This window comes from Ursus arctos, chromosome X (genome assembly GCF_023065955.2).
Source record: "Ursus arctos isolate Adak ecotype North America chromosome X, UrsArc2.0, whole genome shotgun sequence".
NCBI lineage: Eukaryota > Metazoa > Chordata > Mammalia > Carnivora > Ursidae > Ursus > Ursus arctos.
Window position 1 is genome coordinate 82,585,095 of NC_079873.1, and position 27,266 is coordinate 82,612,360.

Consider the following 27,266-nt stretch of genomic DNA (forward strand, 5'->3'; position numbering starts at 1 on the left):
AAGATCCACATAGAATGTGGTGATGTCTGTTGTCAAATACGTCTCAGGATCATGAGGAAGCTATGTGGGTTGGTATAGGCTGTACGCCCAAGGAGACTTGGTCTTTGTCAGGCAGGGTCCAAATAAGGTTCTGTGGAATCTGAAGCTTATACAATTTAGAAGGCTTTCTTTTAAAATAATACAAAATCAATCATGAAAATGAATATTTATTTAAAATGATAACATATAACAAGTGTTAAACTTATGACCACAACAGGCAAAAATTTCAGACAAATTATAATATATATGTGTGTGTATATATATTTTTTTCACAGAAACACCACTTATGGAGCTGCACAATCTGAAGTATGACAAAGTGACCATCCAAAAGTGAAAGATATAATAGCTTTATTGCAGTCAAAACATCAAACATTTGCAAATTTTACATAAACATGTGGCCATGTGTACACATAACAAAAACCCAAGAGTGACACTTGTCTCACTCAGTAAAAATGCAGACAGGTTCATGTTAAGCCTTTAGCATTTATTTTTATGTCAAGGTTTTAAAATAAAGTAGCTCTCCTAACATTTATTCTCACTGAAGTCTTGTTTCAAGTTAAAATCAACACTTCATTGGCTTCAAACATTAACTTTTAGTTGTTTATTTTAAAACATATTCAGATAATTGTCAACTTTGGCCAAATGGAGGCCTTTTCTGTGACTCATTTCCAGATTCACAGATTCTGCTCCATCTACTCTTTCTAGTAGCCAAGAATGATTTACCAGTTGGCATTTATAGTATTGGAACCAATTTGAACTATTTCACGAAAAAGCCAGATGATAAAGATTGCTTGGTTTGAAACAAATGACTATGTATTCAGAGATACAAGACTCAGAACAAAGTGCTTGCATTTTCTATAGTTTATATCAAACTAGATGGGCTCTTAAGCAATTAGCTTAGACTCACTAATCTAGAGTAGTCAGACTGTGAATACAATGACTCTAGGTGCCTTCCACATGTGGTCAGAAGGCTATATTAAGATATAGTCACTGTTAGTAATGAAGACAGCCAAAAGCCTGTTTTAAGAAACCCTTCAGCTATTGAATAACAGACACCCTCAAAAATGGAATTTCAGGGAAACATAAAATGAACAATCCTGTTCAAGGCTGCCAAAATTATTTTCTGCATGCTGAGATGTTATTCACACACATATAGATTGCATGCGGGTAATCTATTTACTTTATTTTTGAATTCCGGACTGTTTTCTTGCAAAAGCAAGTGCAATTAGTTATAATATATAGCAAAGCATCTCTCTATCTTTGGTTCCATGTCTCAGAGTTATTTTTTTCCAAAAATAAATAGGCATGGCAGGAAAAATAATTCAACTATCTTAAGACAAAACCTAATATTTTATAAAAATTAAGCAAAAAATATATAAGTGATGTTCTTTTGACTTTTTTTCATTCTCTCCCTTAATATCTAACACCAGTGCAATTTTAATATTAAAATGATTGTGCACACTGTATTTAACTATACAGCAGAGACACAAAAAAATGTCAAAAAACAAAACAGTACTTTCCCTTAAAAATAATTTAGGAATTATGCATTCTAAAAATGTACAGGAAAGGAAAACTGCTGATATATGTTAATAAAACTGACTCTGAAGAAGTGTAAGAAAAGGAAGCAAAAATGTAGTAATATTTGCAAATCCTAGAGATGGCAAAAAAAAAAAGTGAACACAGTACTCAAACTCTCCCGTTTCTGGAAAATATATGTTAGAATTGTTCAGTGACTTTTTGAAGTTAATATCTATGAAAGTTTCCTGTTACGGTTTGGACTCTCAAGAGATTTATTGAGCTTCATTTGTTAATGGTTTCCGTCTCTTTTCAAATAAGATTTTTGCATCAAATAATTCTCTTTCCCTATATCCTAGGGATGGTCCCTTTAGATACTTTGCTTCAGCTGCCTTGTAATCTAATCCATCAACAGCAGAAATTGAACAAATGATTGCTTCTGGCAGAAGAACTTCCAGGATAAATTTAATTTTATCATCTCTTATCAGAGTCAGCATCTTTTCATCTATTTGTTTGTAGACTTCTTGTAAATATTTCACCACCTCATCCAACTGATCTTCATCCTCAAAGTATGTTTCAATACAGGGAGAGAACCTATTTGCATTCAAAAACGACTTCAGCCACCTGGACCCTTTCGTGCCTTTTAAAATGGCTAGAAGATGGTTCTCTGTTCCCTTTGCATTCACAATGAAGTCCACTAGGTTCTTGTTGGCTCGGTCCCGAGCAGCCTTCATTCGGTCAGGAAGAATTTTCTGGAAGGACATTTTCTTGGTCTGGGAAGTCACAACCATCTGTTCCCCAGAATTCTCATTATGCAGCTTTGGAAATAAGTTCCTAAAGGTGTCCTGTTTGATTACTTTCCTAAGTGGATAACTAATATCAGCAGCATAATACTCAAGGAAAGAGCCTGCAAAAGAACCACAACCTAGTCTAACTCTGTAGTCACAAATCAGCGAGATGCACCAGTCAATACTTTCACTGTATTCCTCCCTGGCTTTCTCCACTAGTGCTTGTTTCTCTTTACAATCAAATTTCTTTAATCTTCTAAAAGGCACCCTAATGCCTCTCTTTTCAGGATTCATGCTTACCTCAACAAAAAGCACACTTGCCTTTCTCTCTTTTCGCCTGATGCTTTTCACCACTGCTGGCCAAAATGGATATTTTTGATATTTAAACCAGACTATCATTCCTGTTTCAAATGAACGAGGCTCATAATTAAAAACAAAGCGTGGAAGTTCTTCATCTTCCTCGTTGTCATCTAATATGGAAGTATCAATAGGATTTAGCTGTGCTGACTTATCAGAAGCTTGAAGTTCTTCCCCAAGTTCTTCAAAATCCAGTCTCTGAAGATTTGTTTCATTATTCATAAGAAGGAGTGAATAATCCAGGACACGGTTAGAGGCACTACGTGAAACCTGACATTCCCATGAACAATGCCTGGGGGATGCTGCAGCACCTGCTTCTGATTCCACAGGTTGATTCTGGCTGGTACTTGAGCATGGATTTGAGGGACCCTCTCCAGGGTCTTCAATATTCTCTGAGAAAGTAGGGCATTCAGAGGAAACAGCCAGAGTCTCTGGGCCAATATCCTTTGCCTCCTCTTTCTCAACTTTGGGCACAATGAAGGTGTCTGACGGCCAAGTTGGAGTGAACTTTTCGTCTTTAACGCATACATCTTCTTCTTTGATTGTGGAATACAGAGGCATAACTGCTGAGATATCAATCTTTTTCTTGCTTTCCTTTTCATCCTCATCTTCTGAAAGTGAAGGAAAAGTTTCATACCAGCCGGAGTTTTCTGATGACTTTGTTTCCATTTCACTTGTGAGATTATCAATGGTTGCACGCACCTGTGATTTATCATCACACAGGGAATCATTATTCTCTAAATTAGCTACTAACAGGGATGTTGCATTTTCACTTTCCTCAAGACACTTTGATAAGTCGTCTCCATCTCCTTCATGTTTCCGATACTTTTTACGAGGGGGTGAATCAGAAAGCTTTTGTGGATCATTTTGAGACAGAGTAGTGGTTGCTTCTTCATCTGAATTGCTTGCTTGACTCAAATTTGTTCTTTCATTCAGAATATCCAGTGCCACTTTTAGTGACCTTTCATAGGCTGTTTCCTTTCTAGGTGGATCACTGACTTCTGACTGTGCTGCTAGTGAGGAGGCAATGGTTTCAATTTGAGATTTATTTAGAATCTTTGTTTCTGTGCTTTCCACATTAATTTTTTCATCCAGTGAGAGTATTTGAACTTCTAGGGAAAATGTCTTTTTTCTCTTACTGTCTGATGACATCTCAGATCTAGACAAAACTTTTGCTGGCCATAACTGGTCTTTCCAATTGCACAGGACATATTCAGCATCCATTATGATTTAGATATGTGTGCCAAGAGGTTACTATCAGAACTTGAGGTGTCTGACTATTCTTGACACTGCTAAGGCAGTTTCTACAGTTCTACTACTCTGATCAAAGCCTCTTTTGTCTTAGAACTACAAAGGGTATACAGCTTGTGTGGCCTGTTCTTCTCCAGCTAAGTTTCCCAAGGATGCGTGAACACGTGGTTTGAATGGGACAATATGGAGAAAACTAGAACAGGGAAAAGGAAAAGAAGAAAAGTATCAGCAAAAATTGTTTTGTCAAAGCAGAAGTGAGCAGTTGCAAACAGAGAAGAGGTAAAAGAAAGAACAATGTTTGGTGAGGAGAAAAATGCAATATAATGTAATGCAGGGGATGAGAAGTAGAGAAATGGTTTTATAATATCTCAAATTCAAGAACACGCCCTTATTATTGCACATGAATATTAAGGAATAAATTTGTGTACACACTGACAGAGGTGGTGTGTCAGGGACTCTATGTTATTAGATACTGTGGGACTTTGGTGCCCCTAATGTTATACCTAGGGCAGCGGGACTCTACACTAAGATAAAATCTCATCTGCAATTTAGATATCATGTTTCTTTTCCTTCTTGTTCTTCTTATTTTAAATTCTCTCTCTGTAATACTGTTATGCTATTTAGTTCATGTTGAAATAATTGCTCTCAGGAAAACTGTGAGGTGGGGACAAGACGGAAGAAGTAACAATTACCCCATGTCTACTATGAGCCAGACTGTAGACCTTTGTTTGAATCCTTACATCGATCATTATGTGGATTTTTCCTTCTTTAAGTATATAATTTTTTCAACAGAATTTTAATTACACTTGATATGCTGTCTCATAGTTCACAAATACAAAATATGTTTCATTGCTTTGTTTCCCTACTTCATAAAAATGGTCGTCTGGAGAAATTCAGGAAACCTGGCAAGTGCCATCTTGTGACCAAAACCAGAACTGCAGCCTCCCCAAGAAGTTCAGATTTGGCCTCAATCACTATCAGATCCTTCTCAAGAGAGAAGGGTGGGAACTACATTTAGCCAGCTAGGAGCTGTCCCAGGCTTCTATAATTTTTTGTTCTAGGCTCAAGGATTTTGTTGTGTAGGATTATAACAGGGTTATAATGTCTTCAACTACAATATTTCTGGTTATAAAAACATCCAGAAGCTTATTAAAAATTGAGAAGATACAAAAAGATATATGCAAAATAAAGTACAGCTCTATACAAATATTCACTAGGAATATTTTCTATCTTTCCAGAATTTTTTACATATATAAATTAATGCATATTACTTCAAACAAATGTCAGATCTCAATTAAGAGAAGAGTTTGAACATCATTCCACACAAAAAAGTATTTTCCACATGATTTTTTATGAATTACTTTAAATGAGGTTTTCCCCACATCTGCAACATTTTATGTCAATATTTTCCCTGATGATATAAACCAAATAAATGAATATATAGTAACAGTATTTTAAATAGAGAGCCTGTCTCTCCAACCACACAAATAATCCCATTAATACTGTGGCAGACATGTTTTTCCAGACTTGTGGCAAGTCCAGTAGTAGTATAAATATGTCACTAAACATACATATTTTATTTTAAGAGAGATCATATGATAAATGCTATGCCATAAATTGCTTTGCTCGCTCCATCCTATTTCTCAGACATTTCAAATCACTAGCTGTAGAAGTTCATGTTTCTATTCTCCAGATACATACTATTCTATTGTATGATTGCACCAAGCTGGATAATCATTTTAAGAAGTGCTTATAGAAACAAACCACTCTATCTCACTGTCAGACCACAGCCCTGCTAACCACAGCTATACCTGTGGTCTGGAAGAATGAGTTGCAAGGAGGTCACATGCAGGACTGTAGCTGACACAGCAGCCAGGTTACATGTTTGATCAGGTCTAGGAAAATTTCCACTATCGGCAAAAAACAAGGTATGTTTGCATGCCTGCATGTGTCTATGAATTCTTATGTGTTTGAAACAAAATGGGTATGTTGTTTCTGCTTTATTTTTCTTTCATGTTTATAAAAATAATCATGGGGAAATCTACTCTAAAGATGCTGAAACAGACTACAAAATAACATTCAAATAATAACCTGACCACCCAGAAATGTTAACAGAGCAGTTTATTTTCTCCCAAATTTTCTTCTAACCACACATATATACATGCATGGGTGTGTTGTACAAATGGCTTCACACAACTACATACATGTTCCCCTTTCCATACTCATGTGCAGATGACACATACATAATCTTTCTCTATGGCAATCGATTTACAGTATTTTCCCCCAAGCTGTCAAATATTTTTATCTATCATTTTTTGTGTGTAAATTAATAAATGCTTAAAAAGTCAAAGAGTAACAGAATGTCTGACAATATAAACATGGGATGCCAAGTCAATAAGTTAGCATGAACGGCCATGCTGCACAGAAAAGCCTTAATATAGAGGCTGTAATCTGATCACCCCTTCTCTTACTGTGTACTTACAAAGCATTGGGAGATAAAAAATTTCCAAAGGATCAATTCCTTCAAAACATCAGCAATTCTCTCAAAAGCACACACCCTTCCCACCACTCTAAGACCACCCTTCCTATTTTCCTCATCTTTACTCTAGCATCCTGAGAAGTCCCTGGAAAATAACTAGCCTTCACACAGCCATTACCTTGAAGCTTCTTGTCAGCTGCAGACTGGTGAAATGCAGCTCCTCCCCCAAGACTGGCCAGGCACAGCTCACTTCCAAGATTCTCAGAGAATGCTCCACCCCCTCCCTGTGATGGGGATGACAGAAGGCGTCTCCCTGAATTAGAGAAGGGAGAATTGCCAAATTAAACTGCTTAAGTATGAAAGGGTAGAAATGGTTTATTTTCCCAAAAAAGTTTAAAGTGAAATGGCAACAAGTGTCTGTTTAATTTCCATTCAAGTCTGAGGGTGTGTGATTTTTTGACAAAAAGAGGTTAGCAAACCACTTTATTAAAAAACAAAAATCTAATTTAAAATATTCCAACATATTCTTTTTTCCTTGCCTTCTCTAGCACCTTACTTTTGCAGGTAAACTTTACAGGCCAGCTGATAAACCTCCATTTAGATAGCTCATTAAGATCTTGATTGGGAATGCACTCAAACTGCACATTATTTTAGAGAGAATGGCTTTTTTATAATTATTTTTCTGTTTCTAGGACGTGGTAAATCTTTCCTTTTATTCAGTCCTTCTACTAAATGCTTAGGAAAGTTTCAGAGAATTCTTCACAAACATGGATATTTTTGACTAAAGGCAGAAAAATCCCTGGTTTGGCAGGAAAGTGTCCATTTTACATACCCTCGTCAATAATTGGAAATTCCTTCTTCTTATATTTTGTTGGTATTTTTCATTCAGGCAATTCAATGTGGGGATAATTAATTTTTAAAAATTTACATGTCTCTGTTTATTTGTATGTCTGAAATGTATTTTGTAAATTTTTTTCATTAAAAGTCTCTTGTGTTGAATTTAAATTTGGATTTCTGATTTAACTTAGAAAGCCAATTTTCTATATCATTAGTGATAATTTTTGGAATGAAGATATTTAAGGATAAAGTGTTTTATTTGGTCTCTGTATCATGTAACATACAGCATATATATTATAAAAATCCACCTTTATATAAGCTTTAATATTGGAACAGTAAGTACCAACAAATTAATGAAGATCATCTCTAGACTGGTATATTATTGAGGGCTCTAATAATTAGAGTATGTAATGTTCTGTACTATAAACAACCCCTAAATCTCAGAGGCTGAGCCACCGAAGTTTATTTTCCTGATGTCAAAGTACAATGTAGGCCATCAAGTGGCTAGAATGGGGAGGGATGGCTCTTCCTAGCAGTCATTAAGAGATTTAAACTTCTTCCGTCTATGACTGTACCATCTTCTTTAGCCTTGAAGTCTTCCACTGCATTTTTTGCACCTGGCTAGCAATCTTAGGAAAAGGGAGGCTGGAGAATCCTGTAACAGGTTTTAGGGGCAGGACTGGCAAACATCACTGCTGGTCACAGTCAACTAGATAAAACTGTCATAGAGGCCAGGGAAAGCGATCTCTCTGTGACCCAGGAGGAAAATGAAATAGGGTTTGGTGAACCCCATACCATTCTCTCTGCCACAGGAAGTTTTCAATCTCTTATAGATTTCCTTTATTTGTTTAATGTGTTTTTTTTTTTTTTAACAACCATGTATCATAGTTATAATGTCTGGGACAGAAACTTCTAGTTGCTCACCCTAAGTGTACTGTTTGCATTCTCCCTCGTTAGGAGAACCCCAGTTGCATTCAGGGTGCAGTGTAAACTCTTAAAATATTACTTTTCCCAGACTCCCTTATTATGTAAGCCACTGGTCATATGATGGAATTACTTGCCAAAGAATGTAAACAGAAATACTTGTAAAGATTCCAGAAAGGTACCTTTAAATGGAGTAAAAAGTCGACTAGGGCTTTTTTCACTTTTCCTCTTTCTCTTGCTTCCCCCTTAGAATTTGACCATGATAGAATTCAGATAGTCATTCTGGATCAAGTGACTTAGAAAAAGGATGCAACTCCCTAGGGATGGAAGATCCTTAACCCCTGAATAATGGGGCTTTATTCCAAACACTTTAACTTAGTGCCACAATAAACTTTATCTTATTTAAGTCATTGTGTTTTCCAGTCTCTGTTTCTAGTTGTGGAACAAAATAGTTGATCTTGCAATCATTAACAAAAGTAATATTCATATTACAGAATTAATCTTTTCAAAGCTTTCAAAGTATTACTATATAATTTAAAGAGGATTATCAGGCCAATATAAATATGTCTTTATTTAAATAAATAGACATATTCAATTATATGTTTCATAATGAAATATTTCTTATTTTGTCTTCTCATTTCACATGTTTGGAAAAAACAAATGCAAATAAAGTACAGTCATTACATCAAAACCATAATTTCTTTTATTTGTCTATTTTCTATATTGCACATAAATCAGGAAATGCTACACTACCTTACTATTTTCCAAACAAAATGCAAAGGAAAAAATTAATTCCTTGGATAATATTTTATATTTCACTGTTCTGTGAAAGAAGGGGAGAAGAATGACAACCAATAATAATAAAGGTTATTACTACTACTATTATTATAATGAAGACAGATAATACTTATAGATCTAATAGTATCTAACCTGTTCCCAGCACTTGACATATTACCTCATTTAATAATCAGTTATTTCATGGAGGACAGTTCCATAACCAATTCATTCTGCATAACAACAGTAGTATTATTCATAATAATGACAAAGACTGTAGAAGCCCAAGTGTTTCTAACCACGTGCCACGAGCTCTGCCAAGGGCTCTGTATACATCGTCTCCCTTGAGCCTCACAAACTCTTGTTAGGTGGGTATTATGAGTATTTCCATTTCCTAAACAAGGCTTTAGAGGTTAATGAATGTTTACCAGGATATCTAGAGATCATGAGGTGCACAGAATTTTAATCTAGGTATTTTGACTCCAGAGTTCATGCTCTTAATCACTAAGATACACTGTACCTACCTCACTGCAAATGGAAAATGCTCTGTAATGTGCCTGGATGACTAGATGAGTTAATTAATGAATTTGAAATAGTTATGTTTTGGGAGTCACTGGAACTTAAAATTCTGTACCTGGTTCTGCATCTAATCTAACATAAAATTGTCTTATATAACCTAATTATGGGAGTGAGTGACATACCATCACATTTGCTGAATTCTGTTGATTAGAAACAAGTCACAGTTAATACCCACACTTCTTAAGGGGGGGGAATTGCAGGAGGAGGTAGGCCACCTAGGTTGTGTCTGCCACAATACTGTATGATTCCATTTATATGACATTTTCAAAAAGAGAAAAGTATAGTGATGGCAACATGATCATTGACTGCCAGGAATTACAGGTAGGGGGAAGGTGTGACTATATACAAGGATAGCACAGAAAGTTGTGGGGTGATGGAACTCTTCTATATTCTGACTGTGGTAGTGATTATATGACTCTATACTTGTGTAAAGTCCAAAGAAGTGTATACAAAAAGAAGTCACGTATTATATATGATACTATAAAATATGATTTTACTTGATAGTAATTAAAAAAATAAAATTTAAGTGGAAACATTTCATAACCATTGTATAAAAATCCACTCTTTATAAATATGCTTTAGAAACCATCTGCTTCTTCCTAAAGCATATTTAATAACAAAGAAAACAAAAATAACCCATACATAACATTATTAGAAAGTACCAGTTCTACTTCCACTTAGGATATGAAAAACCATAAGAGAATGTCACCCATAAGTAAACAATGATAAAAATCTAGATAATCTACAAAACTGTAACATTCCTTGAACCCATCAGAGAACTCTGATAAACTGACTTACAAAGGGTGACCAGCCCTATTAAAGAGGGACACATTCACTGTTTCACTTTTGGCAAAGCATGGGACAGAGGTGGCTGCCATGCAAACAGGTAAAAAAGAAATCAGCTCAAATTTTAATGAATTTTTACATTCTTAATGGGCTAGTGTAGTTTGGAATATCTGACATCCCAGACACTTACACACTCACTCACTGCCAAGTTCTTCTTCACAGTCCTTAACCAGAAGCACACACACATGACTAGGGACAAAGCAGGAGATCAAAAAGAGCCCATGTCACTGGTTGAGGTACGCAGAAGGCAATAAGCTATTGCTGGCGGACAGACACAAAGCCCTACACATTTATCTAAACCCTTCTATTGTGAGAAGCAAAAGCCTTAAGTCACTAGAAGAGAAGAAACAAACCTTCCCCTCCTGGGTACATGTAAAAATCCACTGCTTCTGGGGGAGTATAGAAGCAAAACCCATGTGCCCAGGGAGGGGGAGACAGGAAACCTTCCCATCCCCAGGACAAAAGCAGAGAGATCCTTTGCTGCTGAAGGTGGGTGGGGTGGGGTGTAGAGTAGAAGTAAAAAGCCTTTGACCTTGAGGTGGGGTAGGAAACCCTTAGGCCCAGGGTCCTACATGAATAAAAGCAGTGGTCAGCTACTGATGAGGAAGGGGTAAGAATATATCTCTCACCAAAGACCAACTCCAAGTACAAATCAGAGGTTAGCTACCATGCTGAGAGGAAAGAATGTTGAGACAGCCAGCACAAGCCTCAAGGTCCAGTTACACAGGGCCTCCCTAAGGTTGAGGCTGGACAGGACAACAAAGAGCACTCCCTGCCTCACCAAGAAGCTAGCACCTAATAATAACAGCAGCCTACTGCTGCAAAATAGGCAAGAGTGTGCAGAGAGAACCCCGGTCTAGGAGCACAGATGTGAAGAGATTGCTGAATATAGGGTGGAGAAAAATCATTGAGAAAAATCTTCTGGCACACCAGGCTCCATTCTAAGCAAAATAATGTATGCTACGCAAGCCAGATGATAATAGTGAAAAAAGATAGTGAAAAAAGAAGGATACAATCTCCAACATATTTTGATACCAGCATTAACCTGATACCAAAACTAGAAAAGAAAAAAACATAACAAGTAAACCACAGATCAATGTCCTCATAAACAATACATGGATCCAATAATGTTAGGTATATAAACGATATAGAAAATGATTTAGAAAAAGTCCAAGGATATAGAAAAAGGATAATATATCATGACCAAATGGAGTTTATCCTGGGAGTGTAAAGATAGTTATACATTTGCAAATCAATGTAATTCACCATATCCACAGACTAAAGGGGGAAAAAAGATCATCTCAATTGATACAGAAAAAGCATCTGACATAACTCTATAAACACTCATGATAAAAAAGCTCAGAAAATTGGGAATTAAATGGATCTTTCTCAATCTGATCAAGGGTATCTATTAAAAAGCTGGAAGATAACATCATACTCAATGGTGACACACGGATGCTCTTCCCCTGAAATCAGGAACAAGGAAAGGATGTCTACTCTCACCGCTACCATTCAACATTATATTGGAGATACTAGCCAATACAGTAATGCCTGAAAAGTACATTAAAGGCATACATGTTGGAAAGGAAGACATAAACCTGTCTTTATTTGCAGGCATGATGATCCATGTAGACAATCCCAATGAATTTATAAAAAAAAAAAAAAGCTATTAGACCCAGTAAGGAAGTTTATCAATATCATAAGATGTAAGGTCAGTATAAAATAATTTATTTCTATGTAGTAAATTTTGGAAGTTTTAAAAAGTACCACTTATAATATCATCAAAAAAACCAGGAAGTACTAAGGTAGGACAAATCTAACAAACATGTGCACATCTATATGCTGAAGACCTCAAAAAACTGATTAAAGATATTAAAGAAGACCTAAATAAATGAATAAATATATCGTGTTCATTGACTTTAAGATTAACTATTTTTAGGATGTAACTTCTCTCCAAACATATTTATAGAACCATTTCGATCTCAACCAAAATCCCAGCAGACTTTTTGTAGGCATTGAAAAGATATCGTTATAGTGCATATGGAAAAATAATGGAACTAGAATAGCAGACCACTTTTGGAAAGGAATACCAAAGTGGAAGATTCATGCTATCTGATTTTAAGACTTTAGCTATCAAGAGCGGCCTGGGTGGTTCAGTCGGTTAAGTGTCCGACCCTTGATTTCGGCTCAGGTTGTGATCTCAGGGTTGTAAGATCGAGCCCTGCGTTGGGCTCTGTACTGGGTGTGAGCCTGCTTAAGATTCTCTCTCTCCTTCTCCCTCTGCTCTTCTCCCTCCTCTAAAGAAAGGACTATAGCAATCAAGTATATTCTTAGTTATCACTTATTAATTATTATAGTATATTATACTATAAAATAGACTATGTACTATAAAATAGACATACAGATAAATAGAACACAAATAGACCAGCAAATATGGTCAACAGATTTTTGACAATGATAATTAAATGGAGAAATGATGGTCTTTTCAGCAAACAGTGTTGGAAAAATTGGACATCACATGTAAAAATATTCACCTTGACCCCTTACATAAGACCATACACAAAAATTAACTCAAAATTAATTACTGACCTAAATGTAAAAGTGAAAACTATAAAACTTCTAGTAGAAAACAAAGTTGGAAACCTTTGAGGCCTTTATTTAAACAAAGATTTATTAAAACACAAAAAGCCTGCACCGTAAAAAATTTGATAAATTGAACTTGAAGACGTCTCTTAAAAAAATAAAATGAAAATACACAAGAGGATATATTTGCAAAACACACATCTAATAAAGAACTTTTAACCAGAATATATAAAGAACTCCTATAATCCAATAATAAGATCAACAACCCAGTAAAAAATGGACAACCAATTTAAATAGACCATCACCAAAGAAGATATATGAATATCAAATGAACACATTGAAAGATGCCCAACACTATTAATAATTAAGGATATGCAAGCAAAACCACAGTAAGACATCACTAACACCTTTATAAGAATGGCTAATATTAAAAAGACAAAAAAACCCGACAGTATTAGCTGCCGACAATGATGCAGAGTTACTAGAACGCATACATTGCTGGTGAAAATACAAGATCTCACAGCTACTTTAGAAAACAGTATGGCAGTTTCTAATATAGTTGGACATATGCTTACCATATAATCCAGGAATGCCACTCCTAGATATTCACCCAAGAGAAATAAAAACTTATGTACAGACAAAGATCTGTTCTGGAATGTTTATAACAACTTCAGTCATAATCACCAAAAACTATAAATCTATTCATGAGTAGATACACAAATTGTAGAATAACAGAATAACAAATAAACTACTGATGCATACATCAATAAGGGTAAATAGCAGAAACATTATGCTAAGTGAAAGAAGCCAGATGTTAAAACCTATATATTATATGACTCCATGTATAAGATATTTTGGAAAATTAAAACCTATAGGGACAGAAATTAGATCAGTGGTCACCTGGGTATCAGGGTAAAGAGTGAATACTGACTATAGTGGGGCAAGAGGGAACATTTTGGAATTATAGTAATATTCTATAGCCTGAATCTATTGGTTATTACTTGACTACAGACCTTTGTCAAAACTCATCAATCTATACGCCTAAAAGAGTGAATTTAACTCTATGTAAATTATACCTCAGTAAACCTGAGCCTCAAAAAGGCATCCAAAATCAGAATATAACCTATATGAGAAGTTTGTATTTTACTGTCAGAGTAATGGGAATACATATAGGAGTTCGATTTGTGCTTTGGGTCATGAATACCAGAAAAGGTTGTGGGAACCACAAAGTATGTGTAAAAATATCTTCTGGAGTGTACAAAGAATATGTTAGAGATTCAATTTTTTAAATATCTTTAATTTTTGCTTACTTATATTTCTGAACTTACTTTAAAATGTTGGGGGTGTCACCTAAGACACATGACTTTTAATGCAGCTATGTATCTCTTTCTATAAATTTATATACTCACTAAATATCTCTTTCATCAGAGGTTGGTTAAATAGGACATATGTCAAGAATCCAGATGACATCAGCACCTTATAGTTTGTGAAACTTATCCTCATCGGCAGAGCCTTTAACTACACTGAAGTTCTCACATACCACTCAACTATGTGAATGGAAGGAAAGGAAGTAATAGAAGCCAAAGTGTCATAATCTGGAGACAGAGATCCGGTTAAGAATTATGTCCCCAGTGAGAAAGCAGAAGCCAAATAACATAAGAGAGACAGTGTGGTTATAGAATAAACAAATACCAATATCTTTAGTGTATAAGGTTCATATAAAAGAGTGGAAATGGTTCAGTCAGAACACTTGTAAAAACCATGAGGGGGCCATGAGCATTGGTAAAGCAAGGAATTGTAGATACTTAATGGATATACAAAATATTGAATGACCCCTATAAGCCATAGGCACAAAGAAATAACTGAAACTGGCTATAAACAAAGTTAAAACCTTATTTTTAATGTTCACTGGCTGAATGTCAGCCCACCTGAAGAGGAAGAACATCAGAAGAAAGCTTACTAAGAATGAGTATCCCAGGTAAGAAAAAGGCTAGCCAGAGAGTGAATCATTGCCACAGCCAAAGGGACTCCATAGTCTCTGGCCAAATGTTATGTGAACATGATAAAGAAGGAAAAAAGAAAAAAATACCAAACAGTGACCTAGCGGTCACAAGAAGATAAACCTGCCACGTCTGGAGATTTCGTATTCCCCAGGTAATGCTAAGACCTACACAGTGCCAATGGCTGAAGCTGCTAGGAAATTAAGATTCAGGATGATGGAATGGGAAATATATTAAAAGAAAGTTTGTTGAGGACCTCACAACTTCATCATCACAGCACATAAAAAACAAAGCTTTACTACAATCTAAGTTTTGAAGTAGAGAGACTAAGCTATGGTGTTCTTCTTGGGATTAACAAGCAAAGAGACGGACAAGTTAAAAAAATTTGTAAAAGTTCAGTAACAGTCTAAGTGTGCAGCAAGGAGTAGATAAGAACATAAGAAAGGCAAAATAAAAGAAGTTCAAAATGAATCACTGAAGATCTGAATGTGTGTGTGATTGATTGGTACATCTGGATATAGACTAGAAATCAACCAGTGAACTCTGAATCATTTGGAAAAATCCTTAGGTCACTGGGCTGTGTCTGACTGCCCAAGTAACCACAAAAACTGTGATTTTAGAAGCCTCTATTGCCTTAGGGCAACAAAATAGTTTTCTCGTTCAGTGCTTATACATATCCTTCTGAAAATCTGTGAGGAAGCATGAGTAAGTGATTTTGAATGGGAGATAAGAAATATTCCCTTAAGTGAGGGAGTAAGAAAATAGTCACTTAAAGAGAAGGCAAAGAGAAAAGAGAATAAGCAAAGGGATTCCTTCCGTCAAAGGAGAAGGAAGGTGGACAATGAAAATGGAGAAGACATACAAAAAGATGAATATATACCTGGCACCAAAGAAACATTGTGGTTGAGAAAAATATTTGAAAATTCAGAAAAAGAGAAGTAGTTCTATAATGCCCCACTATGTATTCCTTATTATAACTATTGCATATAAGAAATGAATGAGGGTGTGTATGGTAGGAGATGGGGGGGTGTTGAGGAATGTGTCAGCGAAACCATTTCTATTATTGGATATTTTGATACTTTGGGGCATCTTGAGGTTTATTCTAGGGTAATCTTAACTTTTTAAAGAATATTTATTTACTTTATATATAGAGCGAGGGCACACAACGACGGGGGGGGAGGGGTTGAGGGAGAGGGAGAGAAGCAGACTCCCCACTCAGCAGAGCCTGATGCAGGGCTTAATCTCATGACCCTGAGATCACAGCCCGAGCTGAAATCAAGAGTTGGACGCTTAACCAACTGAGCCACCCAGGTGCCCCTAAGGTAATTTTAACTTTTTAAAGCTGCCATTGCTGCCCATTCTACCCAAGGCAGTCAGACACAGATGCTGGGGTTTGTGTCTCCTGGACTCAGACAACAGCACAATGACCTCATTAGGAAGATGAGCTTAGGAGTTAGGTATTTGGAATGGCTGCCATAGCTACCTACCGACTACGGTAGTTTTTCAAGGACTTCTTGAGAGTCAGGCAGTTGGCAGAGACCTGCAAGTCTTCCACAAGTAGATTTCCATTTGTATAACTCCTTTCTAGAAGTTTAAGATAATTCTTTCCTAACACTAGAATCTGTGATCTAAAATTTAAAATGTTATGGCTACTGAGCCAGAAAAAAAAAATGTACCGCATATTCTCAACTTAACCATGTTTTAACATGAAACGAGAAGAGCCTTACCCAATGTCACGTGGATGGTGGAGGCTCTGGTCCTGTGATCTGGTTGTCTTGATTCTCACTCCAGCTGCTTGCCCAGCACAGCCTTCTCCCTGCTCAGCACTTCCGAGGTCGCACTGCCTTTCTGGGGCTCAAATGGCATCACATGCAGATTCCCCAGGTCATGTGTATCTTTGATATTAACCTAGGCTGTCCCAAAGGAGACAGGGAATCAAACCAATTCAGTGGAAAACGTGTAAAGAAACTTCCCTACCAAAACTTCAGCAGGTGTGTCATTCTGAAACACAGGAATAAGACAAAATCTCATCTATGATACAGATGCCATGCTTACATTCCTTTTTTGTTCTTATTTGAAATGCTGTGACACAGTTGTTATTTCGTTCATGCTGATATCATCTTTATGAGGTGAGGACAGAGGAGTAGGGAAATAACAACTGCCTTGTGTTTTCTATAGGCTGAATTCTATGTAGTTACTTTAAAAAAAATGCTTTCTGTTTGAGTTCTCACATCAGTCCTCATGTAGGACCTTTTCTTCTAGACACGTACAGTTTTCTTCAATGAAACTACAATCACACTCTACATGCCGTCTCATAGTCTGGTAATACAAAATACGTTTCATGGCTTTGTTTGCACACTTCATAAAAATAGTTGCCTTGAGAAAATTGGGAAAATCTGGCACGCGCCATCTTGTGACCAGCACCAGAACTGCACTCTGTTACTACCAAGTCCTTCTTATGGAAGGGTGGGAACTACATGCTGCCAAGCCAGTAGTTTTCTCAGGCTTCTAGAATATACCATGCTCAAAATTAGAGTTTTGTTATGCATTATGCAAAAAATGGAATGCTAATGTCTTTACTTCCAATGGTCTGATGAAAAATTGCATACTTAACTGAACATTGAAAAGATGTGATTTATAAAAAGAAAGTATAATTCTAGAAAAATAATTAATACTATGGTTTCCTGAATATTTTTCCATAACCTTTATTTACAAATACACCTGAATACATATAATTTCAGACCAGCTTTTCTTCATGCTCAAGCGCATAGTTTGAAAGTTTTTCCCTATCAGTAAGTATTTTCATTGATTATGAATCACTTCAAATGTGATTTCCCCCCACCCCCAATTTGTAACAATTTATCTCAAACTTTTTTCTGCTCCTGTTAAAAAATGACTATATATTAAGGATTATTTTTACATAGAGATAGCAAAGACTGTCTTATGTCTCCAACCACACAATCCCATTAGCAGGCAGCCTTATGTTTTTTGTGATTTTGTTAGACATACAGTATTAAGGCAGTCTTTTATCTTTAAATGACATAGTATAGTGCTTGCCATTCTGCAATTTCCATTTTTCACCTAATACGACTTCTCAGACATTTTTTCAAATCACTACATGTTCATACTTTCATCTGTCATCTATGTAACATTCAATTATATGGATGCACCATGCCACATGATATTTTTAAAACTGCTAATAGAAATGAACCAAACCCCCTGTCTCACTAATAAACTTAAAAGATACAGAAAAATAGTTCTTGCTGACCACAGCCATACCTGTGGTCTGAAAGAATGAGTTGCAAGGAGGACACATGCAGGGAGGTAGCCAACAGAGCAACCAGGCTACGGGCTTGATCAGGTCCAGGAAAATTTCCACTATCGGCAAAAGACAAGGGGGGTATGTTTGCATGTCTGTCGTGTCTGTGAATGTTTATGTGTCTGAAACCAAACAGGTACACTGTTGCAGCTTCATTGTGCTCTTCTCATTATAAAAATGATCACTGAATAAAGCAATTCTAAAAATGCTGAAACCAAATAAAAATGTATTTTGAGATCCCCAGTAATCTGAACACTTCAGAGATGCTGACTGTTAACATGGGAGTCTAGTTCTCTTTCAGGAAAATGCATATATTTTTCACAAATATTATCATTCAACGGCATATCTGAATCCCTTCCACATATGTTCGTGTACATTTCTATTTGTGTTTGTACGTTTCAATCACTTTTTATGCTCACATTTTTCTATCAGTTACTTTTAGTGTAGAATAATGAACGTTTACATCAAAATATAATACAATCTGTAACAAAAATAGAAACATGGAATGCCATGCAAAAATTAACATGAAACGCATGCCTGACTGAAGTCTTAATTTAGAAGCTGTAATCTGATCGCCCATTCCCACACTGTGGACTTCATAAAATATCCAGAGAAACTAAAATTTCAGGGGATTGATTCTGTCACAATAACAGCAATTCTCCCCAAACCGTATTCCATTCCCACCTCTCCCAGGCAACAACGTCTGGTTTTTTTTTTTCTTTTTTTTTTTCACCGTAACACCAAAGCCCGAAGAAATTCCCAGAAAATAACTAGCTTTAAGACAGCCATTACCTTGAAGCTTCTTGTCAGCTGCAGCCTCGTGAAATGCAGCCCCTCCCCCAAGACTGGCCAGGCACAGCTCACTTCCAAGCTTCTCAGAGAATGCTCCGCCCCCTCCCTGTGATGGGAAAAGTAGGGGGCCTTTCCCTCAATTAGAGGGAGGAGAATCGCCAAGTTAACTGAAATTCACTTAAAGGGGAAAAAAAGGTTCATTTATAAAAGACTTGAAAGTGAAATGGCAACATGTGTCTCTTTAATTTCCATTCAAACCACAGGGGTAAGGTGATTTCCTGAAAAGACGTAGCAAATCCCTTTATCATAAAATAAAGACCCAATTAAAAATAGCTCTTGCATATTTTTCTTGCCTTTTCTGGCACCTTATTTCTACAAGATTTCAATATCCAACTGGTCATCATCCATTAAAAAGACCTGTCAGGTCCTTGTTTCTGATCGCCATGAATGAATACATTAATTTGTGAAGAATTATAGCTCTACAAATTTATTCCTTTGGCCCTGGGACATGGTATATCTCTTTATTCGAGTTGTCTCGTTTATCCTTCGGAACATTTTCTAGTTTTTTCAAGTACAGTCATTCCTTAAACATAAAACATTAGCCAAAATCCTTACAGAAAAAAAGATCTATATCTGAATATACTGAAATAAAAACATATGGTAAAAACATAACAAACCAAAGTTGAAAACAGAAGAACAAACTTCACAAAATTGTTTTCAATTAAAAAAAAAATCTCGAATCTACAGTAGAGCTTCCAAATTAATAAGAAATAAACAGCAAAGTGGAAAAATTGAGCAAAGGATATAAATAGGTAATTCACAATATTCGGAGGGAATAGTTCTTCCCTGATCCTATTTACTTCCTGTGAGCAAGCTCAAGTTATTCAACTACAGGTATCTCTCACCTTTTTGTGCATTGCAAGCCTCTAGGCTGTTCGGTAGATTTGTTTAAATGTGGATTTATAAGGCCCACTTGATTCTCACAATAATCTATGCCCTGCAACTTCTCTTCCCCTGGTACAAAAGCTGACATTTTGGCTCCCACTTGCAACTTTATTTGTTTTATATCAATTTGTTCAGTGGAGAAAGGAAAGTGCTATTCACTCGGGCTTCTAAAAGCCCAAACATTCAAACTAAAAATTAAAAGTGAATGATACATGAAAAAGAACTCACCTTCCCTGATAATCAAAGAGATGCGAATGTAAAGAACAATGAGATTTTTCTACTAATTTCACTTACAAAGATGCAAATAAATGATACAATGGATGGTTGACCAGAAAATGAGGAAATGAGCAGTTTGGCTCATGTGCAAGGTCATGAAGCTGGAAAGAGGGCAAAACAGAATTAAAGCCAAAGTCTATCTGACTCCCAAACAAAAGGATGTTTTCTTTCTCCACCAGTATTCACTGCCTCCTCGGCTTGGAATCCTGACTCTTTGGTCGAACAGAGGATGATGTCATTTACCTTCCTTCAGACTGTGAGGAAATTGGTGAACGTAACCCCAGAGTGAGCATTGTTTAATTTCATGTCCCTTCTGGTGAACATGGTGTTTAATTTCATGTCCCTTCAGGCGAACACACTGGTGAACTACAACCACCTTCAATAACTATACCATACTTATCTATGAACTCTCCATCTTTGATGTACATTCACAGTTCCACATAAATTTAAAAAATATTTTTTGCACTATGTTTTTGCACTGGTCATATCTGCATGATAGCATTGACTTGGCCATGGAGTAGTTATGACATATCTCTTTTGTGTTGCAGGGCCTGGCAGTACCTTCCCCTGAAGATATAGCTTTTCCTGGGCAGGGGCTGAAAAATCAGTCATTTGTTCCATAGAGAAATGCCCCAGTTCATTCCATCTTCATTTACATTTGGCAACTCCTTTTCTTGTGCTTTCGTTGTTTGCAACTTCTAATTCAATATGAGAAAATCGTTTTTCTATCCTCTCTTACTGAGCTTCTGTGTTCACAAAACATTTCAGAACGTAAGATTTAAATTAAGATTTTTAACACAGAGGTGTTGTTTCCCAGGAAGTGCTAAAACCTACACAGTGCCAATGGATCATTCAGGGGATTAGTTCTCTTAAGATAATGTCATGCTAGGTTTAAAAACAAACCAAAATAAATAAATAAATAAAACATAAGTAACCTTGGTGAGACCCTCACAACCCCATCCATTATCACAGTGAACAAGTAAACACAACTGCCTCCTGCCACCTCTGACTATTCAGGTTGGAGAAAGAGAGCTGCAGTATGACACAGCTCTTCCTGTAATTAGCAAACAAGAGAAAGAAAACTGTCTGTTCTGGGGAATCTAAAGAAAGAAGAAGCCATCATTCTTCCACAGACACATAACAGCAGGGTCAGACTGGGTCAAAATTATTCTGCTAACCCATCTGAATAAAGGACATCAAGGGGTCTTTGGTGAGGAGATATGGATTTCTGTTGGCAGAATCCAATGTCTAGCTTTTAAGAATTTGTCATGGAGGCATTATGACAGAGTCGCGTTTTTGAAGGGTTCGAACAGGCAGGCAGGCAGTTGTGGGTTTGAGACCTTTATTAGTTCAGTGGAGAGAAACATATCAAATTCTTGACAGCTATGCTAAGTTGTCATCTCCCCACACTAGATAGCATAGTTAAGAAAGACGCATGAGTCACATGCATCTCTCATATTAACCTAGGTTGTCTAAATATTAAATCATATTTAATGGTACAATAAAAAAGAGTTTATTACCTGTCTAAGTGTGTAGGAAGAGACAGATGATACAGGAAGTACAGGAAAGGGGGCAAAAACAGTCCTAATTTAACCACAAAGAAACTGAATTTGCACATATGCTCAATCAGTGCAGCCAAACAGAGACAAGAAATCAATCAAAAGATACACAATATGCTAGGAAAATACATATGTCACTCATCTGGTTTTAGCTGCCTGGTTTTCTAGAAAAGCAGTGTTTTTAAAGAACCCTTAACTCTTCTTACTAGGGCTAGTAAATGGTTCTCACCTGCAGTAGCCTCTTATCCTTCTGAGACTTCACAAAAGAACCTGAAGAAATATTTTCATCGGGTGACAACTGAATTAGATTAAAACATGGCAGAAAAGAAAAGGGATCAGACACAAAGTTTACTTTGCTAAGCAGAAAGAATGTGGACAATGAAAATGAAGCTAGATAAGATAAAAATCAGAAGAATAAATAGTGAGTATCAGCCGAGGTTAGAGACACGGAACATGTTTCGGGGGAGAGGAACAAAAACAGAGAAGAAAGATTATGATAACAAACCCAATATCCTGTCTTTATTATTTCTATTGTACTATAAGAAGGGAATGTGTGTGGGAGTGGCTTTGGCAGTGTCAGGGACATTATTTGTGTTCCTGGATAATTTGGGCCTTTTGCACCCCACTGGGTTATCATGAGGGAATGTGTGGCTTTGTGTTTTCTACACTGCTAGTGTTGCCCCGTCTGTCCAAAGCAACCAAAAATCTCATGGACACGGATAGCAGGGTTCAGCACCAACCTCATTAAGAGTATGACTTCAGGAGTGAGAGATTCGTGATGGCTGCTGGGAAAAAATTAAATGTGTTAAATCACTATAAGATACTATTCAAGAGAGTATACAGATGTCTACGTAAGGAGGGTCAGAAGACCTTACGCAGGTTTTAAGGTTTCTTTGTAACTATGTTATCTAGTATACGGTGATGACAATCTAGCTGTTAAGGAATGGAGAGTCAGGCCATTGGCTGAAACCTCAGGTAGATACCCGAATAGACTCTCGCACAATTTTCTTCACAGTGGTTTAACACATGAGATTTTTTTCCCCCAAAAATGAGAAGCTATGACTCTTAATTACAGGATGGGAAACAAAATAAATTGTACTGCTAATTCTCGACCTAACATAATTTTAGTATGAAATGTGGCTTTTGATCAAAATGCTATGGCTACAGAAGGAAGCAAATGCATTATACCCTAGGTTCTCAACACATTTCAACGTGAAATATTTCATGAAATGGGAAGAACTTTACCTAGTATCTCATGGATGGTGGAGGCTCTGGTCCTGTGATCTGGTTGTCTTGATTCTCACTCCAGCTGCTTGTCCAGCACAGCCTTCTCCCTGCTCAGCACTTCCGAGGTCGCACTGCCTTTCTGGGGCTCAAATGGCATCACACGCAGATTCCCCAGGTCATGTGTATCTTTGATATTAACCTAGGCTGTCCCAAAGGAGACAGGGAATCAAACCAATTCAGTGGAAAACGTGTAAAGAAACTTCCCTACCAAAACTTCAGCAGGCGTGTCATTCTGAAACACAGGAATGAGGTAAAATTTCATCTGTGATGTAGATGCCATGTTTATCACCCTTTTGGTTATTATTTGAAATGCTCTCTGTGATACAGTTGTTACTTGCTTCATGCTGAAACGAGCTCTCTCATGAAAAGTATGATTTGGGTGCAGGAAAGAAGGGAAATAATAGTTGCCTGGTGTCTTCTATATCTAACCCTTTGTAGCTACCTTTTAAAAAAATTGCATTCTATTTGAATTCTCACATCAATCCTAGTGTGGGTGCTTTTTCTGTTATACATGTGAAAAATTTCAACAAAACTGCAATCACACTGCACATACTGTCTCATAATCTGCTAATGAAACATGTTTCATTGCTTTGTTTGTGCACTTCATAAAAATGGTTTCCTGGAGAAAATTTAGGACACCTGGCAAGCGCCATCTTGTGACTAGAAACAGAACTGCAGATACCCTGGTACTTAGTGGGGAAGGGTGGGAACTAGTTATCCAGACAGTAGCCTTCTTAGGCTTCTATACTTTTTCATTCTCAATTTTAGAATTGTGTTAGACAAAAATGGAATCATAATTCCTCCTTTTAGTGTATTTATTATAATATCTCTCATGCATATTTTATCTCTTCATCTTTTAATTTTTCAAAGGAAGCAGATCTCCACAACAATGGTCAAAATATAAGGGTTTGCTCTCCATATTTCTTGATTTTTCCTACAGATATTTATATATGTACATGGTTTTTAAACAAGTATATGCTTGATCATCTCTGAATATCAATAAATATTTTCTTACATCATCTTTTTGTGAATTACTTTTACAAGAGTTGTCTATATTTCTAAAATTTGATCTCATTTTCTTATAATGAAAATTGTTCAAGCTTACTCTTCAAAGTAAGGTTTTTTAAATGGAGAAATATGATATACAGAAGGCTGAAGTGTTCTGTCTCTCCACTACACCTATATCCCAATTAACAAAGCAGCATGCATATTTCCAGATTTTTCTAGCGTACATTGTATTAACATAATAGAGGTCATTCTGCAATTTGTTTATTTTTGGAATATACCATGGACACCTTTTCTTATTATTATTTAGCTCACTGCATTAGCTTATTCTTTTTACAGCTGCATAGTATTCAACATTATGGATGCACTACCTTATGTGACTGTTCTATAATATGTTTTAAATATTTTTGAATTATTTCTCAAGAGTGCATCAAAATGCAAATACATACCTTCTGCTTGAACCAAAGTCTGGACAATAGTCTAAATATCTGAATAGCAAGAAAAGCCCAAGTAACCAGATAACCAGCCTTCTCAGATCCACCTTCAGATAAAGACAATTGAGTACGTGTGGTGTCTATTTAAATATCTGTAACAAAATGGATTGCTCCCTCTCAGCTCCATTACGTGTTTCCAAAAACCTCTAAAGATATGTAAAATCTGAAGAAGAAAATACACACCATCATTACTCCAACCACTGAGTTGTTTACTGCTTACATTTGAGTCTAATCCCTCTGATTGTTCCCCTCATCATAGATATACTAGAATGTACTATCTGAGATTACATTTATTCACCCATATATTTGAAGATCTTTCCATATTTATATATATTTACACATTTTGGAGAAAGTAGTTTTCTCCCACATGTTTTAAAATTCTCTCGTTTATGTTGACAGTTACCACATGCTAAGTGAAATGTGGAAGAAAGAAGTGGAAAATTTCTTCTTTTTTCCTCCAGACATCTTTTCAGACTTCTATTACTAGACATACTGTTTGTTGTGTTTTATTATATTAACATATGTCCATTATTCCTTAGCTTATGATTTTTCAGATATTTTTCAGATTATAGTAAAATTAGGAATACTTTTCTGATAGATAGGTAGAGATGTAGACAAAGATAGCCTTCTGAACATCTATAAAAAAGCAATTCTTCTAAGGCGTTGAGTAACCCCTGACAAATAACCAAACTCCTAATTTTCAGAAGTATTTAAATCCACACAGTTATACATTACTTGAGATTATCACTATATAAATTCCTTCACAACAGTAAGATTTGTTAGAAACACAATACAACCAAAGTAATATAAAGAGCCAACACCCCCCAACTAACTTCATTTTTCATTTGGGATTATCGCAATCTTTTTTTTTCAAAGTAAGAAAGATTAATTTCTCAACTTTTGTTTCATCATTTCTTGTTACCACTGCTTTTTGTTTGAAACCTAAAATGCCCTATTTAGAAGTTAGCTTTGGCAACCTCATGAAGTATATTTTCCGCAGGTGTAATCTGATCACCACCTCCCCCACTTTCAAAATGTGGACTTTTAAAATATCTGAAGGGATACAAAATCCAGACATTAATCCCCTCATAGAAACAATGACCCCCACGAAACGACACTCCTTTCCCTTTACTCTAAAGCAGCAGTCCCTTCTTTTCTCACCTTTACTCGAAAGTTTCCAGAAATCACCGAAAATAACTAGCTTTTACGACAGCCATTACCTCCAAGCTTCTTCTCTTCGGCGGAAGCCTCCAAGTCTGTATGTAATGCGGCTCCTCCCCCAAGACTGGCCAGGCACAGCTCACATCCAAGCTTCTAGGGAATGCTCCGCCCCCTCCCTGTGATGGAGAAAGCAGGAGGTCCTTCCCTCATTTAGAGGGAGGAGAATCACAAGTTAAACAGAAATACAGTTAAAAGAAAGAACTGGTCCTCTTAAAGAATTTTAAAGCGTAATGGCAACATATGTCTGTTCAATTTCCATTCAAACCCCTAAGATGGGTGATTTCCTGAAAACAAAAAAGAAAAAAAGAAAAGAAATAGAAGTAGCAAATTTCTTTTTCATATAATAAAGATGTAGTAAAATTTTCCTTACATGTTTTTTTCAGGCCTTCTGTTATAGTTTGTCTCTGGTAAATTTGAAACCTGCTAGTCAAGCTCCACTACAAAAGAATGCTAAGTGTCTTGACTGGGATTGTTATGAATGAATACTTTATTTTAAGTAAAATTAATGATTTACAGTTTTGAATCCGAACCTGGGACATAATATAGCTATCTCTCCTTTCACTTAGGTCTAATACTTCCTTAGGTCATTTCTAAACAAAATCCTGAAACAAAATCTGGCTTTGCTGAAATTGAGAAAAAAAATGTATCAATAGTAAAATTGCAATAAGCCAAAGTAAAAAATCAACCACAAACATAGAAATGTTTTTCAATGAATATGACTGGATAAACAAAAATATTCCTGAACTGGTTCTTATATTTCCGTAAGAAAGAAATGAATAGCAGTGTAGAGAAACTGGTAAAAGACACAAGTAATTCACAATGTTCTTTCCTACCCCTAATATTCATTTCTCTGTGAAGAAAGCATAAATAGTGCAACTTGAAGGTTCTGCTTCTAGACTAGAAAGGCCTCTACTGATGAATAGTTTGCTTAAATCTTGGGTTCTGTTAGTATCATTTCACTCTCATAATGAGCAGTACCCTGCAATTCACTTTCCCCTCTGAATAAAGCTGACATTTTGGTTTTATCTATTTCATTTATTTTGTAGTTGTTGTTGCAGTTTGTTCATTATTTCCAAGATGTGACAATTGTAGAGACTTTTATGTATCTGCTAATTAACCTCAAAATTATAATAATGCCGAAATGGATAGGAATACATTACTGGGCAAGTAAGAAAATTTTGTTTAGCTCTAACAGAAGTGGGAGAAAATGCTGGTCAGCTCTTCCTGAGGCTCTTTTAGCATACAAAGCATTTTGATCTGTCCCAGATTAGAGTCTATTTGTTTTGGTTTTGTAATATCTGATATGATTTCTAACTGCACATTCTCTCAAAGGCTCTAATATAATTTCAGAACCCAAAGCTTCTCAATACTGCAATTCTATAAAGACAGTTTCTGT

General features: G+C 36.2%; 1 protein-coding gene across 7 annotated transcripts; it reads right to left on the reverse strand.

The window, feature by feature from the left end:
- Positions 1 to 370: 370 nt before the first annotated feature.
- On the reverse strand, positions 371 to 25,960 carry PWWP3B (PWWP domain containing 3B). 7 transcript variants are annotated; one of them, XM_057313463.1, is made up of 6 exons: positions 25,870 to 25,960; positions 23,109 to 23,294; positions 19,084 to 19,212; positions 16,700 to 16,885; positions 6,608 to 6,742; positions 371 to 4,143 (listed from the first exon to the last, which is right to left on the reverse strand). In XM_057313463.1, the coding sequence occupies exon 6, from the start codon at positions 3,921 to 3,923 to the stop codon at positions 1,830 to 1,832; it is 2,094 nt and encodes a 697-aa protein (XP_057169446.1). In that variant the 5' UTR covers positions 3,924 to 4,143; positions 6,608 to 6,742; positions 16,700 to 16,885; positions 19,084 to 19,212; positions 23,109 to 23,294; positions 25,870 to 25,960; the 3' UTR covers positions 371 to 1,829. The 7 variants fall into 7 exon arrangements, with proteins under 7 accessions (XP_057169446.1, XP_057169431.1, XP_057169436.1 ...); XM_057313448.1 differs by having other exon boundaries at positions 16,700 to 16,880; positions 19,084 to 19,260; XM_057313453.1 differs by having other exon boundaries at positions 19,084 to 19,218; positions 25,811 to 25,936.
- Positions 25,961 to 27,266: the final 1,306 nt, after the last annotated feature.

Bases quoted from the DNA above. Each gene is read 5' to 3' on its own strand.
- PWWP3B (XM_057313463.1), bottom strand. From the start codon at position 3,923: ATGGATGCTGAATATGTCCTGTGCAATTGGAAAGACCAGTTATGGCCA.